General features: G+C 45.3%; 2 protein-coding genes and 2 long non-coding RNA genes across 4 annotated transcripts; 3 read left to right on the top strand and 1 right to left on the bottom strand.

Moving 5' to 3' along the window:
* Positions 1-312: 312 nt before the first annotated feature.
* LOC129601649 (uncharacterized) lies at positions 313-1,193 on the top strand. The gene is made up of 3 exons (XR_008692264.1): positions 313-503; positions 723-943; positions 1,065-1,193. It is a non-coding gene; the product is annotated as an uncharacterized LOC129601649 (long non-coding RNA).
* A 3,338-nt stretch (positions 1,194-4,531) lies between these two features.
* LOC129601650 (uncharacterized) lies at positions 4,532-5,160 on the top strand. The gene is made up of 3 exons (XR_008692265.1): positions 4,532-4,662; positions 4,815-4,934; positions 5,001-5,160. It is a non-coding gene; the product is annotated as an uncharacterized LOC129601650 (long non-coding RNA).
* A 10,429-nt stretch (positions 5,161-15,589) lies between these two features.
* On the bottom strand, positions 15,590-16,965 carry LOC129601647 (uncharacterized). Its single transcript, XM_055500507.1, has 4 exons — positions 16,754-16,965; positions 16,353-16,499; positions 16,019-16,238; positions 15,590-15,937 (listed from the first exon to the last, which is right to left on the bottom strand). Exons 1-4 carry the CDS (start codon positions 16,915-16,917, stop codon positions 15,743-15,745), a joined length of 726 nt encoding a protein of 241 aa, XP_055356482.1. The 5' UTR covers positions 16,918-16,965; the 3' UTR covers positions 15,590-15,742.
* A 1,481-nt stretch (positions 16,966-18,446) lies between these two features.
* LOC129601656 (G-protein coupled receptor 151 protein-like) lies at positions 18,447-20,366 on the top strand. The gene is made up of 2 exons (XM_055500514.1): positions 18,447-19,629; positions 20,082-20,366. Exons 1-2 carry the CDS (start codon positions 18,775-18,777, stop codon positions 20,241-20,243), a joined length of 1,017 nt encoding a protein of 338 aa, XP_055356489.1. The 5' UTR covers positions 18,447-18,774; the 3' UTR covers positions 20,244-20,366.
* Positions 20,367-20,508: the final 142 nt, after the last annotated feature.

The following is a 20,508-nucleotide window of genomic DNA, read 5'->3' as shown; positions in this document are numbered from 1 at the left end:
ATCATGGTTATCCTGAAGGAACTGAAGCCGCCAGTGAACAGGTACATACATGCAGTAATAGATCTTCCGGTTTAATTCAAACTTATAATAAACAACGCCCTGTTTCACTACAAATTTGTTTAGGTGTAATTTCTCGTGCTCTGACATCTTTTCCTTTTTATTTTCTAGGAGCAGCCGCCATCGGACAATTCGCGCATCGCGAGACTGCTCTTCAGCCCAGTATGAAGCCTTATCGTCAGTAATTAACTTCTGCACCTTATCCTCATCAAAGGCTTTCATGTCTTCCTCTGGAATGGCTTTAACTTCGGCTGACATCATCTCAAAGCGGATATCCACATAATCTCTTTCCAGGATCGCGAAACAACACTCGATCATCGCGGCATCACCGGCGAAAGGGTAAGTTTGCCGATAATCAAACTCGATATCCGAGTCATCAGAATTAGGTTCCGGTTGTTCTCCCGGATTTCTGCTCAACGCGTCAGCAATTACATTCTCCTTGCCAGGTATGTGAACTGGTTTAGTATTGAATTGCTGGATATATAAGGCCCAGCGCCCAAGGCGGCCAGCGGCATCACGCATATTATTTAAAAACACTAACGCTTGGTGATCTGTTTGTACTTCGAACTGGTAGTCCGACAAATAATGCTTCCATTTCTTTAAAGCACAGATAACCGCGTAAGCTTCAAGCTCAGTAGGGAAATACAGTCTTTTCTGTGTTTCAGTCAACTTGCGGCTTAGATACGCAATAGGACGCCAGTTTGTTGGCACACCAGTTGGTTTATCCTTGGGACATTGCATAAGAACTGCACCCACAGCAATAGTACTTGCATCGACGATAACACGCGACAAAGCCTCCGGGTCATAACGGGCCAAGACCGGCGCCGTCACCAAGGCCTCCTTCAATTGTTCCACAGACCTGCACTGATCCGTTCCCCATTCAAAGGTAACTTTTTTAGGAATCAACTTTTGAAGCGGCTCAGCGATCTCTTGAAAATTCTTAATAAATTGACGATAATATCCTACCATACCTAAAAATCTGAGGATATCTTTCTTATCTTTTATAGGGCCAAATTCTTTAACCGCCTGGATCTTCTCTGGATCCGTACTTATACCAAATTGATCGACCGTGTGACCCAAGAACGTTATTGAATTTACAAATAATTCTGTTTTTTCAGGATTAATGGTCCAGCCGCATTCCTGGAGCCGCAAGAAGAGCTCCTGTAAATCACGCATATGATCTGCCAGGTTTTTACTGAAGACAATAATGTCATCAATAAAAACTAACACATTCCTCCACTTCATATTCGCAAGCGTCAAATCCATGGCGCGCTGGAAAGCCGAAGGCGCGTCTTTCATCCCAAAAGGTAAGACTTTGTATTGAAACGTGAACTCTTCACCAACCATTGTCGTTTTGCACCGGTCTTCTGGTTTTATTTTAATTTGCCAAAATCCGCTCTTTAAGTCAATCTTGCTAAAGACCGTTGCTTTATCGAGGGCATTTAATATGTCGTCCACTCTGGGAAGCGGGTAACTGCTGCCCATTAATCTTTCGTTAAGCTTACGGAAATCCACGGTTAAACGCCGGGATTTATCCTTCTTCTTCACTATGCAGATGGGACTGCCCCACGCCGAATTTGTTGGCTCAATAATACCGTCTTTAATCATTTCTTGGGTTTTAGCCTGGAGCCATTTGCGGTCTTCAAACGATGTCCGATACGGAGGGGTTCTGACCGGCAAACTTGTGCCTGTATCCACAGAGTGCTCATAAATGGTACAGCATCCCACAGGACGCGCTTTAGTCGGTAAGACCGATTTGGCCTGATAAAATATAGCTTTTAATTCCTCCTTGCTTGGACAAATGTTTCCGACTTTAATTTTTGCGAACGTTTCTTCGGTTTCCGGATCAACGACACTAACGGCGGGTGGCGGCAGCTGCATAGCCACGCATTCATTTATTTTCTCCGGTGTCGAGACACCTTCTTCCACACGGGGAATGCCACCAATTGCCTCTTGACAATTCTCCTGGAACTCCGGAGAGTCCATTTGGTACACTGCGTCCACAAGCGCGACTTCGCCAAGGTTGGTTTCTTCATTCAAAACGAGCGGTTTGTCAGAGACGTTAACAACGCAGACTCGGCAATTACCATACTCATTTAGCGTTAAGACGCCATCGAGTAATACGGCGTTTTTATTTGACTCTGGTATTTTTCCTTCGTAGAGAAACGGCTGGGTGTACAGGTATTCGTCCTGAAATTCCATGAACTGTTCGTCAGACATCGACGTCGTTGCACGAATAATTCCCTGTGAATGGGGCTGAATTATAACCGGCGAAGGGGAAAAGCTCCATCTTGAAGCAATCAATCGGACCGGGTTCTGGCTCGAAGCGGTAAATATCATGTTCTACCGAATTAACCTCAACCTGTGCTTGTGCCTGTTTCAGATGGGCGTCCCTGTACGCGAGCTCGATGGCATCCTTCGAATAGACGCATGCCGGGATGTCAGTGGATTCCCGGACGTCCTGAGACCGTTTGGGCAAATTTTAGCCGTCGGTTGTTGCAACACCGGTGCCGGCTGCACTGTCTCGGCGGACATCTGGCTTGCGGCCTCACGCTCGGCGTATTCCCGCCGAATTCTACGGCTGTAACTGGACTTTTTACGCCTAGGGGAATTCCTTCCCGAACCTTCCGGTGATGGTTCGTAATTTCCCACGGTGGGTTGTACTAAATTAGCAACAGCAGACTCACTCAACGCTTTCTGTTTTTGTATTTCATTCCAGATTTCCCACTGTTCATTAATATTAATTTTTGTCGCAACATCGTAGGTAGATCTGACATCCTCCGAAACGAACTCAGACGGCTTCGGCGGCGGTGAGTTGCTAATCATTTGAGAATTTATTTCCCTTTGCTTCTCCGCTTGTTTATCTTCGTAGGAGACCGGACACGGGCCGATGTTAATGGGTTTCATTCCATCAGCAGGAACGAAGCTACCATTTTCAAATTCTCCTGCTGGCGCCGGGTTATCCACGGAGAAGGTAACTTTACGTTTTCCTGTAGCTTTCTGTGCGTTTAATTGCTCCGTGCGTTTCAAGGTTTCAAAATGCCGGCGATCATTAATCGAGTTTCGACACACGTCGCAGTTCTTCTCATACCGTTCGATTTCGATAATACAGTCAGGCCAATAAAATAATTTCACCAAATACGGATATAATTTTTCATGCCGGCCATACGCTTGCTTATGAATTAAAATTTCGTGGAAGCAGGCAATTAATTTCTGTCGCCATTGATGCGGCACGTAAATTCTCGGGCATGCACCAGAATGATCAGGTACTCTGCACAATATCCCTTCACAAATGACAAATCTGTTGATTTCGTATTTGGTAAAATTCGTATTAGCATGCGACGGTTTCTTGTACATTTGGTACCACATTCGGCTATCAACACACTGCTGTTGAGTTTCGCGCCAAAATTGCGGATCACGGAATCTTTTCTCTGAAGGATACAGCTGTTTATCCTGTGGCCTATCCATCGGCGTCATCCACTTCTTCAACTCTGGATTGCGTGCCATGAAAGACGGATAGTCATGGACTTCATCGACGTCTCTGCGGTCGCGCTCAACAGGTATAACATTAAGCAATTTGTTATCTATGCTAAGACATTCGACCACCTTCGCTGATTTCTCCAAAACACCCATGTATAGATATTTTGCTGCAGGGTGCTGCTTTAATACTGCATCCACTGACGAAATCTGAATTGGAAGTTGCAGGGAGTCGTCACCCCCACGAACTTGACTGGAGCCAGAGTTAGGCACAGGACTAATCGATGTCGGAGACGAGGTACTCGGACTGCTTGCCGGTGACAGCTGAACAACTTTTTCCTTTTTAATTGGCGGCTGGGAGGACGCCTGTTCTCTCCCCCGCGAACTTGACTGCATACTACTTACAATTGTTTCACCGCCTCCCCCACGAACTTGATTCGGTTCTGGGTTTTTATCTACCTTAATCTCCTTTTTAATTGCAGGACGAACAGGTTCATCCGCGACGGTAGCTGCTCTCGGGAGATATTGGCGAATCATCTCCTGTACTACACTGCGCACAAACTCCTCATCACGTTGATCAGATCCCTTTTTAATCGGAGCTACGTGAACTGGTGTAGTTTCTTTAATTCCCGTTTTCACCGGGGCATCAGCCGCTTTTGTCACTGGTGGCGTCGCGACTGGACGCGGCCACTCCTGTTTAGCTTTTTGTAAGTGTAAGATACAAATTTCTGGGTCAGCTTTTGCCAAAATTAAATGTGCCGACACATAAGGCACGAATTTTGCTTCTTTAGCGACGCCAATGCGCTCTGTCAACATCAACGCAGGGATTGACGGGGATGGCTTAACTCCCACAGGAATTAACGGGTCAAAATCATGTAAGCGAATGACATCCGACATCAGGTGAGTTTCGCGACGGAAAAATGCCGGAGCGTTAGGCTGTCTACGCGAGAGACGCCAAGTCATCGTATTCATGTCCAGAATAAAAGGTTTTGTAGCTAAAAAGTCTAAACCTAAAACAACGTGGTCCCTATCGAAAGTGGAGCTCACAAGCATTGCGTGCTCAAAAGCCATCCCGAATTCGTGGATTGTGACCACTACCGACAACGGCTCAATCAGCTGTCTCCCTTGGTAAGCTGTATGTACAACCCTGCCTTTAATGTGATCAGGACAGCGGTGAATGTTTAATTTTAAATCCTTCGCCATTTTTAAAGACATAACAGAAATGCTAGAGCCAGTGTCCAGCATGGTTTTTACTTTCTGATAATTTATGTCAATTACAGAATACCAAGCCTGGGCATCCAGCGTCGGCAACAAACAAACGTGATCTGCCAACGGATATTGCGAAAAATCCTGTACTTCCATTTTATTGCACTGTGGCGGCGGCGTGGACAGACCGGCCGGTAAGTCCAACTCCATCATATTAATTTGCTGCTGCGGGTTATTGTATCTTGCCAACAATTCTGCAGATGGCTCATACTGACGGGGAAGTACAAACTGATTCGTACAACCTGCAGCGGGATGAAGACCATGACAGCGGAAACAAATTTCGACTCCACGATTTGTTCGCCATTTATCCTTCAGGATATTTCGTTCATCAAACGGAGGTTGATTTCCAGCCTGCTGATTTTGCCGGTAATTCTGATTATTCTGATTTTGTTGGCGATTATTATTGTTGTTATAATTGCCACGTCCGCGATAGTTGTTATTATTATTTCGGTAATTTCCACGATTATTACCGCCATCATAATTGTTGTTATTCACAGAACCATTCTGTTGGTACTGCTGATCGAAATTCTGCACCGGTTGTTGGAATTGCGGCTGCATAACCGGCATCATTGGATTCATCATTTGAACTGGGACAGGCATAGGAGCCTGCATAGGAATTGGTTGAGGGAAAGTCTGCGCAAATTGTACCGGGTGTTGTTCAACAAATGGTGGCTGTGAATACACCGGAACTGGAACAAATTGCGGCTGGGGAACATTCAGGACGGGTTGGATTGGAGCCACCGTATTCTGCGGCTGCGGAATCACCGTTTCCGAGTACGAGCGGGAGTATCCGCCTCGATTATTGCCATAATTTCCGCGGCCTCCCCGGTTCAAATAATAATTTCCTCTTTGAGACGAGCCACCACGGCCGCCTCGATACTCATAATTCAAATTATTATTATTATTTCCAGCGCTTCTCGGTTCTGAAGGAGCGCTTTTCTGAGTTGATTCAGGTGCCTTCTTATCTTTATTCATGCGCTTCCATAACTTTTCGCATTCCTGTAACTTCTTCTCAAATTCCGCATAATTTTTAGGTGCCGCATTATAAATTTCACGGAACCATGCCGGTCGATGCTCCTGTACGCCATCAAGGAGTGCTTCAACCTGCTCTTCATCCGATGTTTTTAGTTCCTCAAACCATGGGAGGAAACTATCCAGGTAAGCACGAACTGGTTCATAAAATTCTAATTTGCGATTATTCATTTTCCTACGAATGTCGGCCCTAGACAGCGAGCCGTTAAAGTGCTCTACAATAGCGGGCTTAAAGAAATCAGACCATGATTTGCCTTTATTGTCTTTCCAAAATTTTTCAAACCATTGAAAAGACGGACCGGTGAATGCACCGATTACTCTGCGACACGTTGTTTCATCATTCCAGTTATTCGTGGCTCTACATTGTTCAACATTCATGAGCCATCTTTGAATTTTTTCTGGATGAGCATCGTCAAAGGCAAAGAGCTTCATGCCACCTACCGTTTTATCGCTGTCCTTTTCCACAAATTTCGCTAAAAGTTCAACAACGCTTTCTTGTGTAAGTGTCGTTCTATCCGAAATTTGGGTCTGTTTATTCAGCCATTCCTCCAGCTGAGGATTTCTGGACATAGACTCATTGCTGGTCGTACTACTGGGGCGACGGTGTTCGTCCTCCATCAGGGCATCATCCATCAATTCATTTTCCGTATCGGAACTGTCCCTATTTTCTGTTCCTCGCATCTGGCGACTAGATTCGTCAGCTGTTCTTTTCAGAATTTGCTGGCGTAAGTCTGTTGAGCCATTTTTCCTCTGTTTGGCAGGTGCCGTTTCCCTTGGAATTTGACTTTCTGACGATGAACGCAGCATGGTCTGACCCTCCGAGAATTCGACTCGTGATTCCTGCCTAGGCCTGCGTAAGATGCCAGCCGGATTACTGCCAGTAGCTATAGGCTGATCCACATATGACGAGAAATTTTGGGGATTAAATGGTGTAAAAGCGGGAGGACGTAATACGTCTCCTGTTGCTACCGGCGCTTCCCTTTGAAAGTATCCTTCACCACCGCCAAGAGCAGCATCTGTATTTCGAAGCCGACGAAGTTCGTCAAACGCTTGCTTTAGATCCACTTCCATCTTGGTAAGTTGGTCTTGTTTTTCATGCCATTCCTTTCGGCATTGCGCATTTTCTTCATACAGCCGATTACATCTTTCAGACTTTTCATATGCATCAGCCTGTGCTGTATTTTTCGCTTGAATCGCGTTCTCACAATTATCACATCGTTTATCCTTTTTCGAATCTTTTAATTCCTTTTGGGCCTTCTGGACATTCTCTCGCTCTGTAGTCAACAGACCCTGTAGCCTCTCAATTTCCTTTTGGGACAAATCATCCTTTTCCTTGGGAATATGCATCGGGCCGACTGAAGACTTATTGTTCAGCTGCACTCTCGCTTGTGTGAGTTCACGCTGTAGAGAGTCTTCCGCATCTTTAGCCCGCTTCTTTTCGTCATCCAAATCTTTGGTAAGTTTCGTGACCAGGTTCTGTGCATCCGTCAAATTTTTATTAGTTAATTTATGAGCATCTTTCTCAGAATTACAATCTTTCTGAGCTTTCGAGAGCTTTTGGTTCAAATCAGTTATTTGCTTCGTTAAATCCGGTGCTGGTTGCGCACTGAGGCCATCAATCGTAGCTTTCGCGTTTGAAAGATCTCTCTGGGCATCTTCCAACTGTTTTTCAAAATTACGATTTGTGTCTTTTAAAGTATCGCGCTCATCTTGTATTGCATTAAATGCGGCCTCCGCATTTCTGTTGGCTTGTCTTAAGGTGTGCAAATTATCATTCGCAATGCGTATTTCGTTAGCCAATCTGTCATTTTCTATTTGTTCATTTTCAAATTTAATGCGCATTTCATTGAAATTGTTTTGAAATTTCAATTTTTCGTTTCGTTCCGCATCTACGCGGGCGTCTAAAGACATTGTATTACCCATTTCATCTACTTTTGTTTTTGTAGATGCGATGAGCGTGCGGAGACTTTGAATCAATACGGGCATAGTTTGCCGAACTATCAAGCCCACGTCCTGGTCAGTTTCTGCCGCAGCTAACTGCTCATCGACTTCCCTAGCTTGGGTAAGGAAGTCCTCATCTGGTTGCTCAAAATCTTTTTCTGACACAAAACTATGTAATTTTAGCTGTGCCGGGTGGAAAGTCATTGTTCCACCACGAATACTTTTGCTTGCTCTTGTTTCTGATCCCTCGGATATGTCTGTTTTATCCGCAGCCGCCAACGCTATTAAATTATTGTCTGACTGGGACGACTGAGGTTCTGTTTGGCTCTCAGCCACACTTGGGGTTTCCGATATGGGTTCATCCAATATCGCACCGGATGCCTGGGCTGGAATTCTCTCCTTGGCACCGCGCGCGACGCGCTCATTTGCTGCCTGTTTTTTTGGAGTTTTTCCAGTTGCTTTTGACGCTGTGAGTGCGGCTTGAGCCGCCTCTCTTCGTCTATTCAAATCTTCCGTATATTCTGGCAGCCACCTGTTTGCATCCTGCAAGGCAGCTTTAAACTGCTCATCAGTAATGTCCAGGTAAGCTTCAGGGATACATCCCTCGTACTCAATCCAAGGTTTAAAATGTGCTGGTAATCTCGTTTTGGAATTTAAGTACCGCCTGATTTCCTGGTAATCAATCCATGACTTTCCACAGAATGCATCTTGTGCTTCTGGTGGTTCGACATTAAGAGCGATGTACATTAAATTCAACGGAATTTCTTTTGCGTTAAATTTGAACCTTGTCTGAGCTCTCGATCCATCGTACGCCCCAATAATCACTTTGTTATCTGGTATCTTACGCGGTGGTGGGCGATTTCTAGGAATCGAACCGCCCGACATTTCTGCTTTTTATTTTAAATAACCTTTGCGGCTATTTAAAATAAAAGGTACAGCAGCGATTGTGCTACTGGTTTCCAAAATTGCAATTGTGCAATTACTGTCTCCTCACTTCCCAATCCTCCTTTTAGGTTTGAATTGTTCAGTGAGATTAGACACAGCCAACCTTTGCGGTTTCGACTGTAACAAATTCTTAAAATTACACTGCTGCACTTTGCGTGCTACAGTATTTTAGAATTCACAGGTCAATCACCGTTTGCCGGTGTTTACCTATTCACGGTCAACTCTCTCTAGCTGCTGATTTTGGCTACCGCTTGCGGCTTGCCTTTATCAGTCTGCTGGAGATCGTTATCTCACCTAGCCACTGACAATGGCTCGATGCTTACTATCTGCTCTATCTGCAGGCCAGGTACACTGACACTGCAGACTACGCTTTATTCGCCGCGGTTACTGCTTTGCGCAGACAACCCGGAAATTACCCACACAGTACTAGTTTATTTAGCACAGCCGACCTTTAAGGTTTCGACTGTTTATTCCTACGGTCCAATTTAATTAAATTTAATTTAATTGGCGAGGAAGCTCACCAGTGAGGAAGCTCACAATTGCGAGGAAGCTCGCTGAAAATAAATTAACTAGGCCAGATCGGGAACGCTGACCTCCTTCGGCGTACCTTTTGCGGTTCGACGCCTTTCTGTACGGACCACTTTTTACCAGTAAATTACCATCAAACTTTCCACCAATAATTTTCTGTTACATCGGGAAAATTAAAAGACACCGGTGGGCGCCATGTCGTGTATAAGCGTTCACGCCGGTTAAGGCTCCATGAACAATCTTTACTCTTCCACGCCTGTAATGCTCAATCGGTAGGCACTCGTACTCTCAAACTGTAACAGAAGAACTAAGGTGGAAATAAGACGAACGAATCAGGAACACAGAAGATCAGGAATCCCTCAGGAACGAGCTAACCACAACTTCCGGTCGTGAGTCCTGTGAGGATCGGCAAGAGCTAGGACGATTGTGTCACGAGCAAACCTGTATACTAAGCGATAATCCGGGAACGACTATGCACTTCCGTAGGAACAAGTATTGCTGTCTCTTTATCCAATTCACATCACAGTTCACAACACTAGGAAATTGTAATCAGAAAGCAGTCTCAGAAGTAAATCTCAGACTACTGATACCGATATTAGGCATCACAAGAACTTATATAGACTTCGCGTTATGACATCATATACATCGCTAGTAAAAGAGAACAGCAAATCACAGCAGAGATTGACTAGATTATCCGTTATGTTGGAGGTGGAAGGCGGACAGTCAGCATCCGTACGTACATCCGGCGTATGATCCTACTCCCATACGTCAATCCGTACATGCATGCTTTTATACTGTATTTGCTGATCTTGCAGAAAATCGACGTATTACCATTTTGCCTAATTTCAGGATGTAGAAATCAACAGTGTAGATGGTTTTCAAGGACGGGAAAAGGAAATCATCATTTTATCGTGTGTACGTTCAGCGGAGACGTACATGGGCCGCAGCACTCTGGGCTTCACGGATGACAGACGTCGATTAAACGTGGCAATGTCCCGAAGGAGGCCCTGATTATTGTGGGTAATAGCGAAGTGTTCGAGCATTCTGAAATATGGCAGCAGTATTTCAAATATATTCCCCGTGTGCCCTTGGACATCGTATGCCGTTTCCTGCCTATGCCGTGCAGTACCTTGCCCCAGGAACGTTGTCAGATCTGTCCGGAGGGCAACCCGCGACGTGTTCAGCTGGCGATGGAAGCGTTTGAACTTTAATAAGCCCATCCAAAAATGTTGAAGTGTATTTTAGGTTAACTGTTACAGTCCTAGAAATCAAGCCAGTCTTTTCAATGTGGCCTGCATGACGCAATTTGCAGATTCCAGGATATTCTGCGCATGCTCCATGATAAAACAAACATCCAAGTTTTCATTTCCGCGGTTTTCTTATTTGTTTTTCGGGACAGTGCTCCATCTTAACTGTGTTGATTAAAGCCATGCGTACCTTTATCAGCTGCTTTAATATACCACTTAAACAGGCTGTAATCGAAAATACTCGCATCAAGTAAGACTTAGTTGTGTTTTCCATAACGTTGTCTGCAAGGTTTGGTTGAGATTTAGTACCGTAAATTTATTATGCTGCTAGTGAAAACTCAACCGCACGCCGTATGCATGTAATTTTGTAAGCTGATAGACAAAAATTAATATTATTGATTAAGTTCCCGGCGCTTGAATTAACCGACAATAGAAGATGCTATTAGAACTTGTCAGGTAAAAACAATATGATGCAGTTTACGCCTGTTATAAATTCTGGTCTGCACGTATACCGCTCTATACAGCGATCTAAAAAATGCGAGTCGGGCTTGTGTTCCTATAACCTATAATTGTGCATGGTCATGTTGTTTGTGCGAATGAAGTGAGACACTTGTTCCAGCGCTCATTAGAATATTAGTAAGAACAACAGCATTTCACGAGCATCCCCGAACACTCATGGTCAATAATAATGCTGTACAGTACACACTCGTAGCTAGTCGAAACAGTTACAGTAATATAGATTAAACAAAAGTGGTTTACCAGCTAAATACGATACCACATCGATAATATTCGACATCAAATGTCCAATGCTTATCACGGCTGCATACTGAAGTGGTGCTGTACTCCGGCTGCATACTAACGACTTTGGTTAGTCCGATACAGAGGATTAATACAAAGGATAGAAGAGGCCGATACAAAGGATCAACAGGCCACGGTTTTTCTGCAAAGCAACAAATTTTATTAAGCGGCGGTGGAACAGCAGCGACAGGGAACGATTACAGTACATGAACATCCGCGCTCACCTCGGTTAAATGCTAAGACGACTAAGGGCACCCCACACTTTCTTCACCGCACCCCGAGCATCTTTCGCCTGTCTCCCGCGTCCACGGCGCGCAGGTGGATACGGTGAATATCGGCACAATCGGCGGGCGCCGATCTGTGCTTTCAGCTTCAGTCGGGCGTTGGTCATCCGTGGCACACACACGGTCTCCTGATGCTGTACCTGCTGGCGACGCACCTTCCTCAAGGTATCCACAGCAGCCTCGATCTTCTGTCCACTCAGCGGCAGCGTGTACAGCGACTTGATAGCCATTCTGACCCCCGAGACCGTGATCCGGTTGTTGTCAACCCCGGCGCGCATGGCTGCTTCCAGTAATGTCTTTTCGCCACGATATTCATGAAGCATTCGTTCGCAGCTTTTTAGCCGGTCATCTGCCATTCCCGCGGCAACCTTATCTTTTTCTTCGGAGATAATATGATTTAAGTAATCCTCCATGGAGTCGTTGTACAGTAGGATAGCGTTGTTTTTCAAGAAGCATCCGAATTTGGCCGCCACTTTACGCATCTCCGCTTCTTCCGCTTGCAGTCCACTGATGCGTTTCTCCAAATCCTTCATGAATTTCACTACGGCATGTATTTCGCCATCTTTTTCGCCTAATAACTTCATCACATCCTGATCCACTACGTTTTCGTCACTTCGCGGGTCTCGTAGGCGACATGCGTGTGCTTCTCCCAGGAACATTTACAGTGATTGCACACCTCTCCAGTGGGCTGCATTGCCGTACACTGTTTCAGCTCCGGATTCGGATACTTTCCTTGTTCGATCCCCACTAAATAGCAGTGCTCATGACACCATTTACTATAGTGCGCTTTTTTCTCCTTTTCCCCGATCACTCGGACACAGGAGCTCGATGTGCACACGGTTCGCGGATACGCCAACGCTACGGTCACCAAATCAGCTACCGGCACATGCAGGTCACGCTCCAATTGCTGCTTACTCAACTGTGTCTCCTGGATCATCTTCGCTTTTACGCCAGCTAGCTTCAGGTTGGTTTGGACGTTCAAAGTCACGTGGGCCAGTGGTTCGGTAAAGGTCAAAATCAGGCGGCGCACATCATTCAGGGACAGCGTATTCTGCAGTATGTGGGGCACACGAGTGGCAATGTGCTCCAGCAGTCGGTTGGCCTCGGTCACGGACTTCTGGTAGCTTTCCCCGATACTGCGCATCTCCGCTGCCGGATACTCTACTCCACATTTTACGGCCGTCAAAAAGCTCACAGCTTCACAGTCCATACAGTAGACAGTCTGCGGAGTCAGCGGAATATCCGCACTTAATCCTTGGTCGTGGATCAGTTTCCGCAGAACCGGAAATGTATCGCCAGGACGGTAGAAAGTCGCTCTGGTGTGAGTAAACACAAACACGATGTTATGACAGGCTTCGCGGTGCAGATGCGTCAGCAATTCCTTGATGCAGAAGCGGAACATGACGTTCAAGCGGGAATCGTTAGGCTTCAGCAAAATACAAATTCCGTGGATGACCTCATAGCTGGCCAAATGAGTCATAATGAACTGGAAATTTTTCTTATCCTGCTCGACGCCCCGGGTGTCCGCTATTCCCGGTGTGTCAATCAGGCGGACGATGGTGTCGCCCTTCTTCAGACGGTAGGTCTTCGGGAGCTGCGTTACGGATTGACCGGCTGTATGGTAGTGCTCATTGACACTTTCCCCCATGGACACCACTCGTGGCTGCAGACCGTGATCCGTGACGGTGAAGCGCATTGGAATCGGTGACTGCGGTTCGGTAAAAGCTTCGTCCAGTGTCATGTGCGTCACAAAATTTGCCATACCGTTCAACCATGTAGATTTCCTCACGCCGGTCTCACCTGCAGAAAGCATGTTTCAGTTTCAACTACGTATTAAGTAACTAGTCTATAGCGCCCGGTAAAGACACAAAAACGACAACTGTATCTGCACAACGTCTCTGTACAAACGTATCTGTACAACAGGGATCACTTACTATTACACGTTGCTAACCAGTAACTGCCTAACTGACCAACACTGGACTTCATACGGTACAGTCACTATTCGCCTATATTACTCCACTAGTCACTTGAACAGCCACGATATCACATTTATAACGACCTGATACTTTAAAACCGTATACCTTAAAAAAGTGGTTGTTGTTATTTCGAGTTCCCCGACTTGCGTCGGCGTACACTGCACTGGCTCGAAAGTTCCATCAGCAGCAGATACAAAATCCAAGTGTACAAATTTTCGTAAATTTGCATTTACATAATTTCGCACGCGTGATGGTAACAAACTAAAAACTTTCACTGTCCTCAATCGAGCAAAACTGTTTTCATTGTATGGAATAAAGGATGCTGTCTATTAAAAGTTACTTAACTAGCAGAATTATGAAAATACACGTTTTTTTGGTAGCAGTTCAACGCCTCACCGAACATGGCAAAATTATAATGTGGGTTTAAAGTCCCCTTCGATTAGGTTGGCAGTGAAGGTAAAACTAGATTTAAATCTTGAAAACTGTGAAGTACAGTAATGAATACTGTACACATAGAGTGCACTGAAAGCGCACTGATGGAAAGAAAGCGAGCATTTTGACTCACCAAGAACCAGGATATTAAGTTCTGTAGGCGGCTTCATCTCTGTCAACGCACAAGCTAGATCCGTTGGCTCGAATGATAAAAATCCTCCACCGTGCGTGCAACGGAACACGAACGACACTGCCGGGGCTTTCCGCATCCACAATACAAATTATCGTCGAAATTATAATCGAATAGCTGACCGCACGCCACACAGGTCCAAGGAAACCGCTGTTGAACGGAACAGCAATTCCTGCGCCGTACTCCCGGACACGGCAAGCGAACCGTCACGCCTCGCACTGGGCGGGGAGAATGTTCATGGGTGACGCGTGACTTGGCGGCAGTGCAGGTCGGATCAATATCCGGTCCAACAGCCAGGTTATCGCGAATCAGCATTCCGTTGCTGTAGTGCAGAAGGGTCGTGGATGCTGGGTCTCTGGATGACTGTTGTCCTGAGAGCCACGACCCGACAAAGACGAAGCGGGACTGATCAGATCCAGCGGAACAATTTTCCATCAAACCAAGGAACATCTCCAGAGCATCATTAAACTCGCTGGGATTGGTGGAGCTGGCTTGCCGGTTGGTATGCAGGACGTACACATCGGCGACTTCCTTGATTTTGTCAACAAAATCACCGGGGATGTCGCCGAGAATCAAAACGGGTCGGGTTCGTAAGATCTGCAGCAGGCCTTCCCTGCTGATAGCAGCCCAGTTGGTCGGTGGGTCAGAAAGTGAATTGTTGGAGACAAACTCTGGTTCGTGCTTGACCCTCAGTGCTGCAGACATCCTAAATGAACGGAAAAATCAGATTAGCTTCACATCAACACAGGATAATCCTAACCGCATAAGCTTTGCTTCATACAGAGTACTGTTTCAAATTAACGCTGGTCACCTTTCTTGTTAACGCACAGAAAGCCGTATGAAAGGAGTTTGTTAAGAAATACCAGGAGGAAACAGGTACGGTATCAGAAAGCAAACGATCGAAAGGACAAAACGCTAGTCATACAATCTTAACGCGTAAAAAGGCTGGTGAAATTTTAAAACAACTCCACTCGTCTTAATGTCTGCACTTGTAAATCTGTAATGTCTGCACTGGTGGTAATGCGTGCACCTTGTTCTTAACTCTCCAGTCTCTGTTCCGACTTCAACCGGCGATGACGATTCGGCATAGGTGGAAATCGTGGGAGCTTGGCTCAACAATGATTCACCACACCGCATCAGGCAGCTGGTCAAAGGAGCCGCCGATTATCTTGGCTAGCAACGATAACAATCCATGGGCGCCGCAGTTTTTGCGTGGCGCGTTTTTGACAGCGGTCAGACAGCACAGATTTCGCTTACGCCTTACACTATCGTTTTCCGTAACCATTTTCATAAGAAATGCTGCTGAATAGTGTATCTGTACTACAGTCTACAAGTACTATACGAGTGCGCTTGTAAATACTGTAAATTCTGGCTAAAAACGCAGAACCATTATTTTTTTATTTCATATTTGTCGGTCCATCGCAGAGACAGAGGATTGTAAAAGATTTTGTCCCGAGTTATAAAATCATATCCAAGTAAAAAAATACTACGTAACGCATAGCAAACACAGTTTGTGAAGAAGTTTGTGAATGTTAGACTGACTGTCACAGAAGAACAAATAGTTATTGCTTAGTATCGTCTGTATCCCGGAGAATACCGAGGAGTTTGGTAGAATGATGCTCCCGAGAGAGAATTGTATGGGTAATAATCTTGCAATCTGTAGGGCGCCGATAATGTCTGATACTGACTGGAGAGGAGCGGCGTTTGATACAGCGAATTGCTGTTGTACACATCCGTGAAGAGCGGATTACAATTGGCATCCACCTGCAAAAAACCACAACCACAAATCGGTAAATGTCCATAATTGTGCATGGTGACAGCAAGCAAGTGAAGCAGCCAACTGACCTTTTCGGGCCAATCGCACACGCCCAGATAGTTGTTGAACTTGGTACCTGCCGCGCACGGCATCGCGTCCAGTCGGCCATCAGTCTGGCAGATGTAGTACACTTGGCAGTTGTACGTCGGGCTGCCGTACATTCCCGCTGGGTTGCCCAGGCAGTTGGGCTTCTCGAAGCCGGGGGCGGAGTAGAGAGTGAATGGGCTGGTGGTGTAGCCAATCGCGTTACTGAATAAATAAATCCATTCTTTGTATCGAAAGCGGGTATTCGGTTGTAACTTGTAACTACTACGGTTGTGTACTGTAATCTAGTAAAGTTTTTGAGATATAATTATCGGTTACCTCAAGCTCAATGGCGCTACTGCCGGAGAGACTGGATTCACTGGTGCAAGCAGCTGAGGATTCAGCTGATTCAGCTGAGGGTTCACGCTGAGAGGGGAGATAAAAGGAGCGGTCCCCCCGATGTTGAACTGGCGTTTCGGGAAGCGGCTAAATAACAAAGGTTCATATAGAACACAAGTTCATAATCAAAAGCAGAAATAACTCACAGAAAGGAGGGGAATGCCTTATAATGATAATGACCTTTCGAATTACTACAGCAGTCATGATTATACGTAACTATCCTTTTTAAACGCACTGAATGAAAGCGTTTAGTTGCGCAACGCTTCAATGTGGCGCAGAACACACAAAGTAAAATAAATAAACAAACACATATTGAAGGTAAATAAACAGCGATTACATACTCATCTTGAAGAGTGGATGCGCTGGCCGAACTTTCTGGCCGAACGAAGGATATCGTGGGATCGTCCGATTTCAGATCAAACATACTCCGGGTTCCGTTGCTCTGCGCAAAGGTGACCGCCACATAATTAACCGACAATACGAAAAACACCGTCTTGAGAAACATGTTGTAAAATATTGTGACCGAGGAGGATTGAGGAAATTTAATCTGCGAGCGTTCACACCGGTAATCTGAGCGACAGTATGTACCGTTATATACATGATGCGGATGATCTGCCGCATGGTACAGCAGCACGGCGACGTAATAGCACTTGACCAAGTGTCTCTGCCGACGTCGGATAAACAACAGCAAGTCAACCGCCACTAAACACACCATCCAACCGGCCACTTGGATGTTAATTTCAATGGTACTATCTGTGTGTTTTCGCGCACAGGGCACTTGATATAAGATATGACATTCTGCATATAACACGCCGCTGCTGAATGAAAAGAAATAGCTAAACGCTGCATCTTCACGGGATTATGCCGCTTTACAAGTGAACTTGTGACAAGCTAGAATGATTGTCTAAGATTCTGATGAGCAGCGATGACAAGGAGTTTCTTCAGCGATTATTTATCAATATGTAATAAACACTTAATGCTAAGATGTTGTCGATAACGTAATGCTCGGTGTAGGATGTTATTCTGCTTAATGACAGCAGTGAACCAAAGCTTTTTACTAAAAATATTAGCAACGTACAAAAAATTACAACCACCTGACATAAACATGACAATGCAGCTTCACGTTACAAACTTATAACATCGATCGTTAGTTATTCCTGTACTTTCTGCATACGAAGTTTGCCAAGTCAATTAATAGCAGAATATCGATCTGGTTAATTAATTAATTTATTAATATGATTAAATAATTCAACAAATAACTGCAGCAAATTGCCTTAAAAAAATTAATAACCGTAATAAAGGATTGATAATTAATCTATAATTGCTGCAACAGCGGATGAACTTTCCCAGCATTGTCTCAAGCAGTATTTAAACTGCTTAATAAGCCCCATCTTGTGACGTTGCTGTCATGATATAATCTTCTTGGATTTGCGACATTTGTCTACCATGGATAATGCGCTTAGTTTACGATCCACCTACATCCTGGCAAGTGATGATAATATGATCCGTAAATGCCTTCCGGGACAGGTGCACCAGTGGGACATCGATTTTATGTTTCAAGCACAATGTGGTGCTAAACTGCATTAATAATATGTGCATATGATTTGATCAATACTTTGTACGCTGCTGCTTAACACAATCGGCTAATTCTTCCCAGTTTTTTTTTGCACCCGTCAATCGTTATTTCTTGTATTCTCCTGAGATGTGCAGTAGAGAAAGGAACCCCTGCATCTGTTTTGGCGACAGATTGTACCAGTACAATACTTGTACCGCGAACGATCTCCGACCGCGGCTGACTTACACCCAACGGATGTGCTCCATTAAACACTGGCCATGGGCAGAGAAGGAGACCGCATAGTTTTTCTGCCACTTCCGCATTAACACAGCAGGATACATATTTCCCAGTTTCCGTTCACACCTTGGGCGCTTGGACGTATCTCTTATTCACAGCATGTTGCATGTTGTCGCTGCACCGGCGTCATGTTGGCGCACACGGCCACCTGTCAACAAACGCCGGATTCCAGATCTGGGAAGCGGTAGCTGCCGCGCTTTTTTATCGACGCTGGCATAGTGCAGACAGTGATCCATTTACGCTATTATACTGTATTTCTCCATTAAATGTGGATGTGGGCCGAACTTGTTGCTTTCGTGGATACTTAATTGTATGTACTGATGTGCATACAGATACGTCAATCTCTAGATATTCTTCTATGGAAAATTATGCGTTTCCGGAAGCAGTTGAGTGCTAAAAAACGTTTCTATGAATCAGTGGGTTATTCATACATTACAATTTAAAAACATGTGATTCCAGCAAATTTTCCTATCAGTTTGTTTTCATTTGTCGGCATAAAATAATTTTGCAATGAATGTGACAGTAAATAATACTGCAAATTCTTCTTACTTCGGACACACTTCGAAATCCCTTCTCACGCTCTGGGCAGCCTGCGACCTGTCGTCATGCATCATTGGATCATTCGCCAGTTTATTGGTTGTCATCTTGATCTTATCGCGCCGCCAACTGCGTCACGGATGCGGCTTAATCATCGTCCACTCACTGATCGCCAATCTCTTATTATGCGCCATCAGCTTTGTCATCTCCTGCGCGCTACTTTACCGCAAATCCATCGGCCTGGGCGCCATCCATCCGCACCACTGCAAGCCCATCATGTGGCTGCAGATGGCGCTGCGGTGCGCGGTCAACTGGCTGGAAGTGCTCATCACCCTCAACCGTTTAATCGCCATCTACTTCCCGCACCACTACCGGGTGTCCAGCGGGAAAAGGGTCACCGCCTGGACCGTGGCAGGGGTGTGGCTGGTGTCGGCGTTGTACGCGCTGCCGGCGTGGTTTGACGTGGGCGCGAAATACGCCCTAACCCCGCTGGGACATTGCGCCATCGCGGTCAACCCGGATAATCTTGGGGCGCTGAACAATGTCTTCGGGGCGTATCTGCCCATTGCGCTGACGGCGGTGTGCTTCGGGGTGATCTACGGGAAGCTGGTGGTGCGCAAACGGAACCCGGATGCGAGGGACAAAAGCGGCAGTGTGAAACGGCGGGCCCGCGTCATACCCATGTTGTTTGCCGCGTTCCTGTGGAATGCCGCGTGCTTTCTGACGATGCCGGTGACGCTCAGCAGTTCTCCGAATGTCTTCGTCACGGAACCGGCGCTGGTGCTGCTGTTCATGACGCTAACGGTTCTGGGATACAGCATGCAACCGGTAAGAAATGCAATAAAATAAACAGCTAAAGCTTTGAAGGCTTTGTCAGTTAGTGCAGTAAAGGCCTAATCAAAGTACATTTTATTTGTTATCTGTATTATCTGGGAACAAGCTATATGGAAATAAGCATCTTATCTCGTCTGACGTATGTACTCTGTGTGTTAAGAGAAGCAAATCTGTTACGCGTAGTTAACGGTAAATGTGATTATGAATAAATCCAGTTATAAGTACCTAACTTAGTTACAAGGCTGTAGGTCAAGTAAGCGAACCGCTCAAGAAGTAAAAGTTGTTGTCCTGCGTTCGTGAAACGCCAAACCATTCAAATAGCCTTTTTCCAGTTACTAGATTTTCTTATTTATTACTTTGAATTTCTGTATGCCATTTTTAACTCAGCAGAGAAGAAGAACAGCGCAAGAAAATCGATTCACTTATAAAACTGTTTTTTGTTTCAGGTAATTTTTTGCGTATTCAATAAAGACTACCGAGCAGCCTTTGCCTCTTTTTTCAACAAGAAGAGTCCCGTTGGTCCATCTGAAGGGAAATCCTCGGGGAATGTGACAAGACTAAGTGCCACCAATCAGCCAACAAAAACCAGAACGTCAGAGAGCGATTAAAATATTCTACCCGAAATAATCGGATTTGACTGACACTGCTAAGAAAAGCCAAAATAATCCGACCCTTAAAGATGCTGTAGTTGCAATATTATAATGGTGATAATTAATTGCCGTAATTCTGTTGTGCACCGTCATAATTGAAGTTGTAAAAAGTGCAGTGTGATCTTGTTATCGGCGGGTTGACGTTGTCAGCCGAGTAATTATTTACCATAATTGGTCGCAACTCGGAAGTGTCATGTGTTCGGTGAAAAAACGCTGGTGTTGG

This window comes from Paramacrobiotus metropolitanus, unplaced genomic scaffold (assembly GCF_019649055.1).
Source record: "Paramacrobiotus metropolitanus isolate TYO unplaced genomic scaffold, Prichtersi_v1.0 Parri_scaffold0000260, whole genome shotgun sequence".
In the NCBI taxonomy this organism is placed as follows: domain Eukaryota; kingdom Metazoa; phylum Tardigrada; class Eutardigrada; order Parachela; family Macrobiotidae; genus Paramacrobiotus; species Paramacrobiotus metropolitanus.
Note: the sequence above shows the minus strand (reverse complement) of the source record. Positions and strands in the feature narration are given on the sequence as shown.

Coding starts and splice junctions, on each gene's coding strand:
- LOC129601647 (XM_055500507.1), bottom strand. CDS start 16,917: ATGTTTCTCAAGACGGTGTTTTTCGTATTGTCGGTTAATTATGTGGCG. Junction 16,500..16,753: donor GCATCCACTCTTCAAGATGA/GTATGTAATCGC, acceptor TTTGTTATTTAG/CCGCTTCCCGAAACGCCAGT. Junction 16,239..16,352: donor GTAGCGCCATTGAGCTTGAG/GTAACCGATAAT, acceptor TTATTTATTCAG/TAACGCGATTGGCTACACCA.
- LOC129601656 (XM_055500514.1), top strand. CDS start 18,775: ATGAATGTGACAGTAAATAATACTGCAAATTCTTCTTACTTCGGACAC. Junction 19,630..20,081: donor TGGGATACAGCATGCAACCG/GTAAGAAATGCA, acceptor TTTTTGTTTCAG/GTAATTTTTTGCGTATTCAA.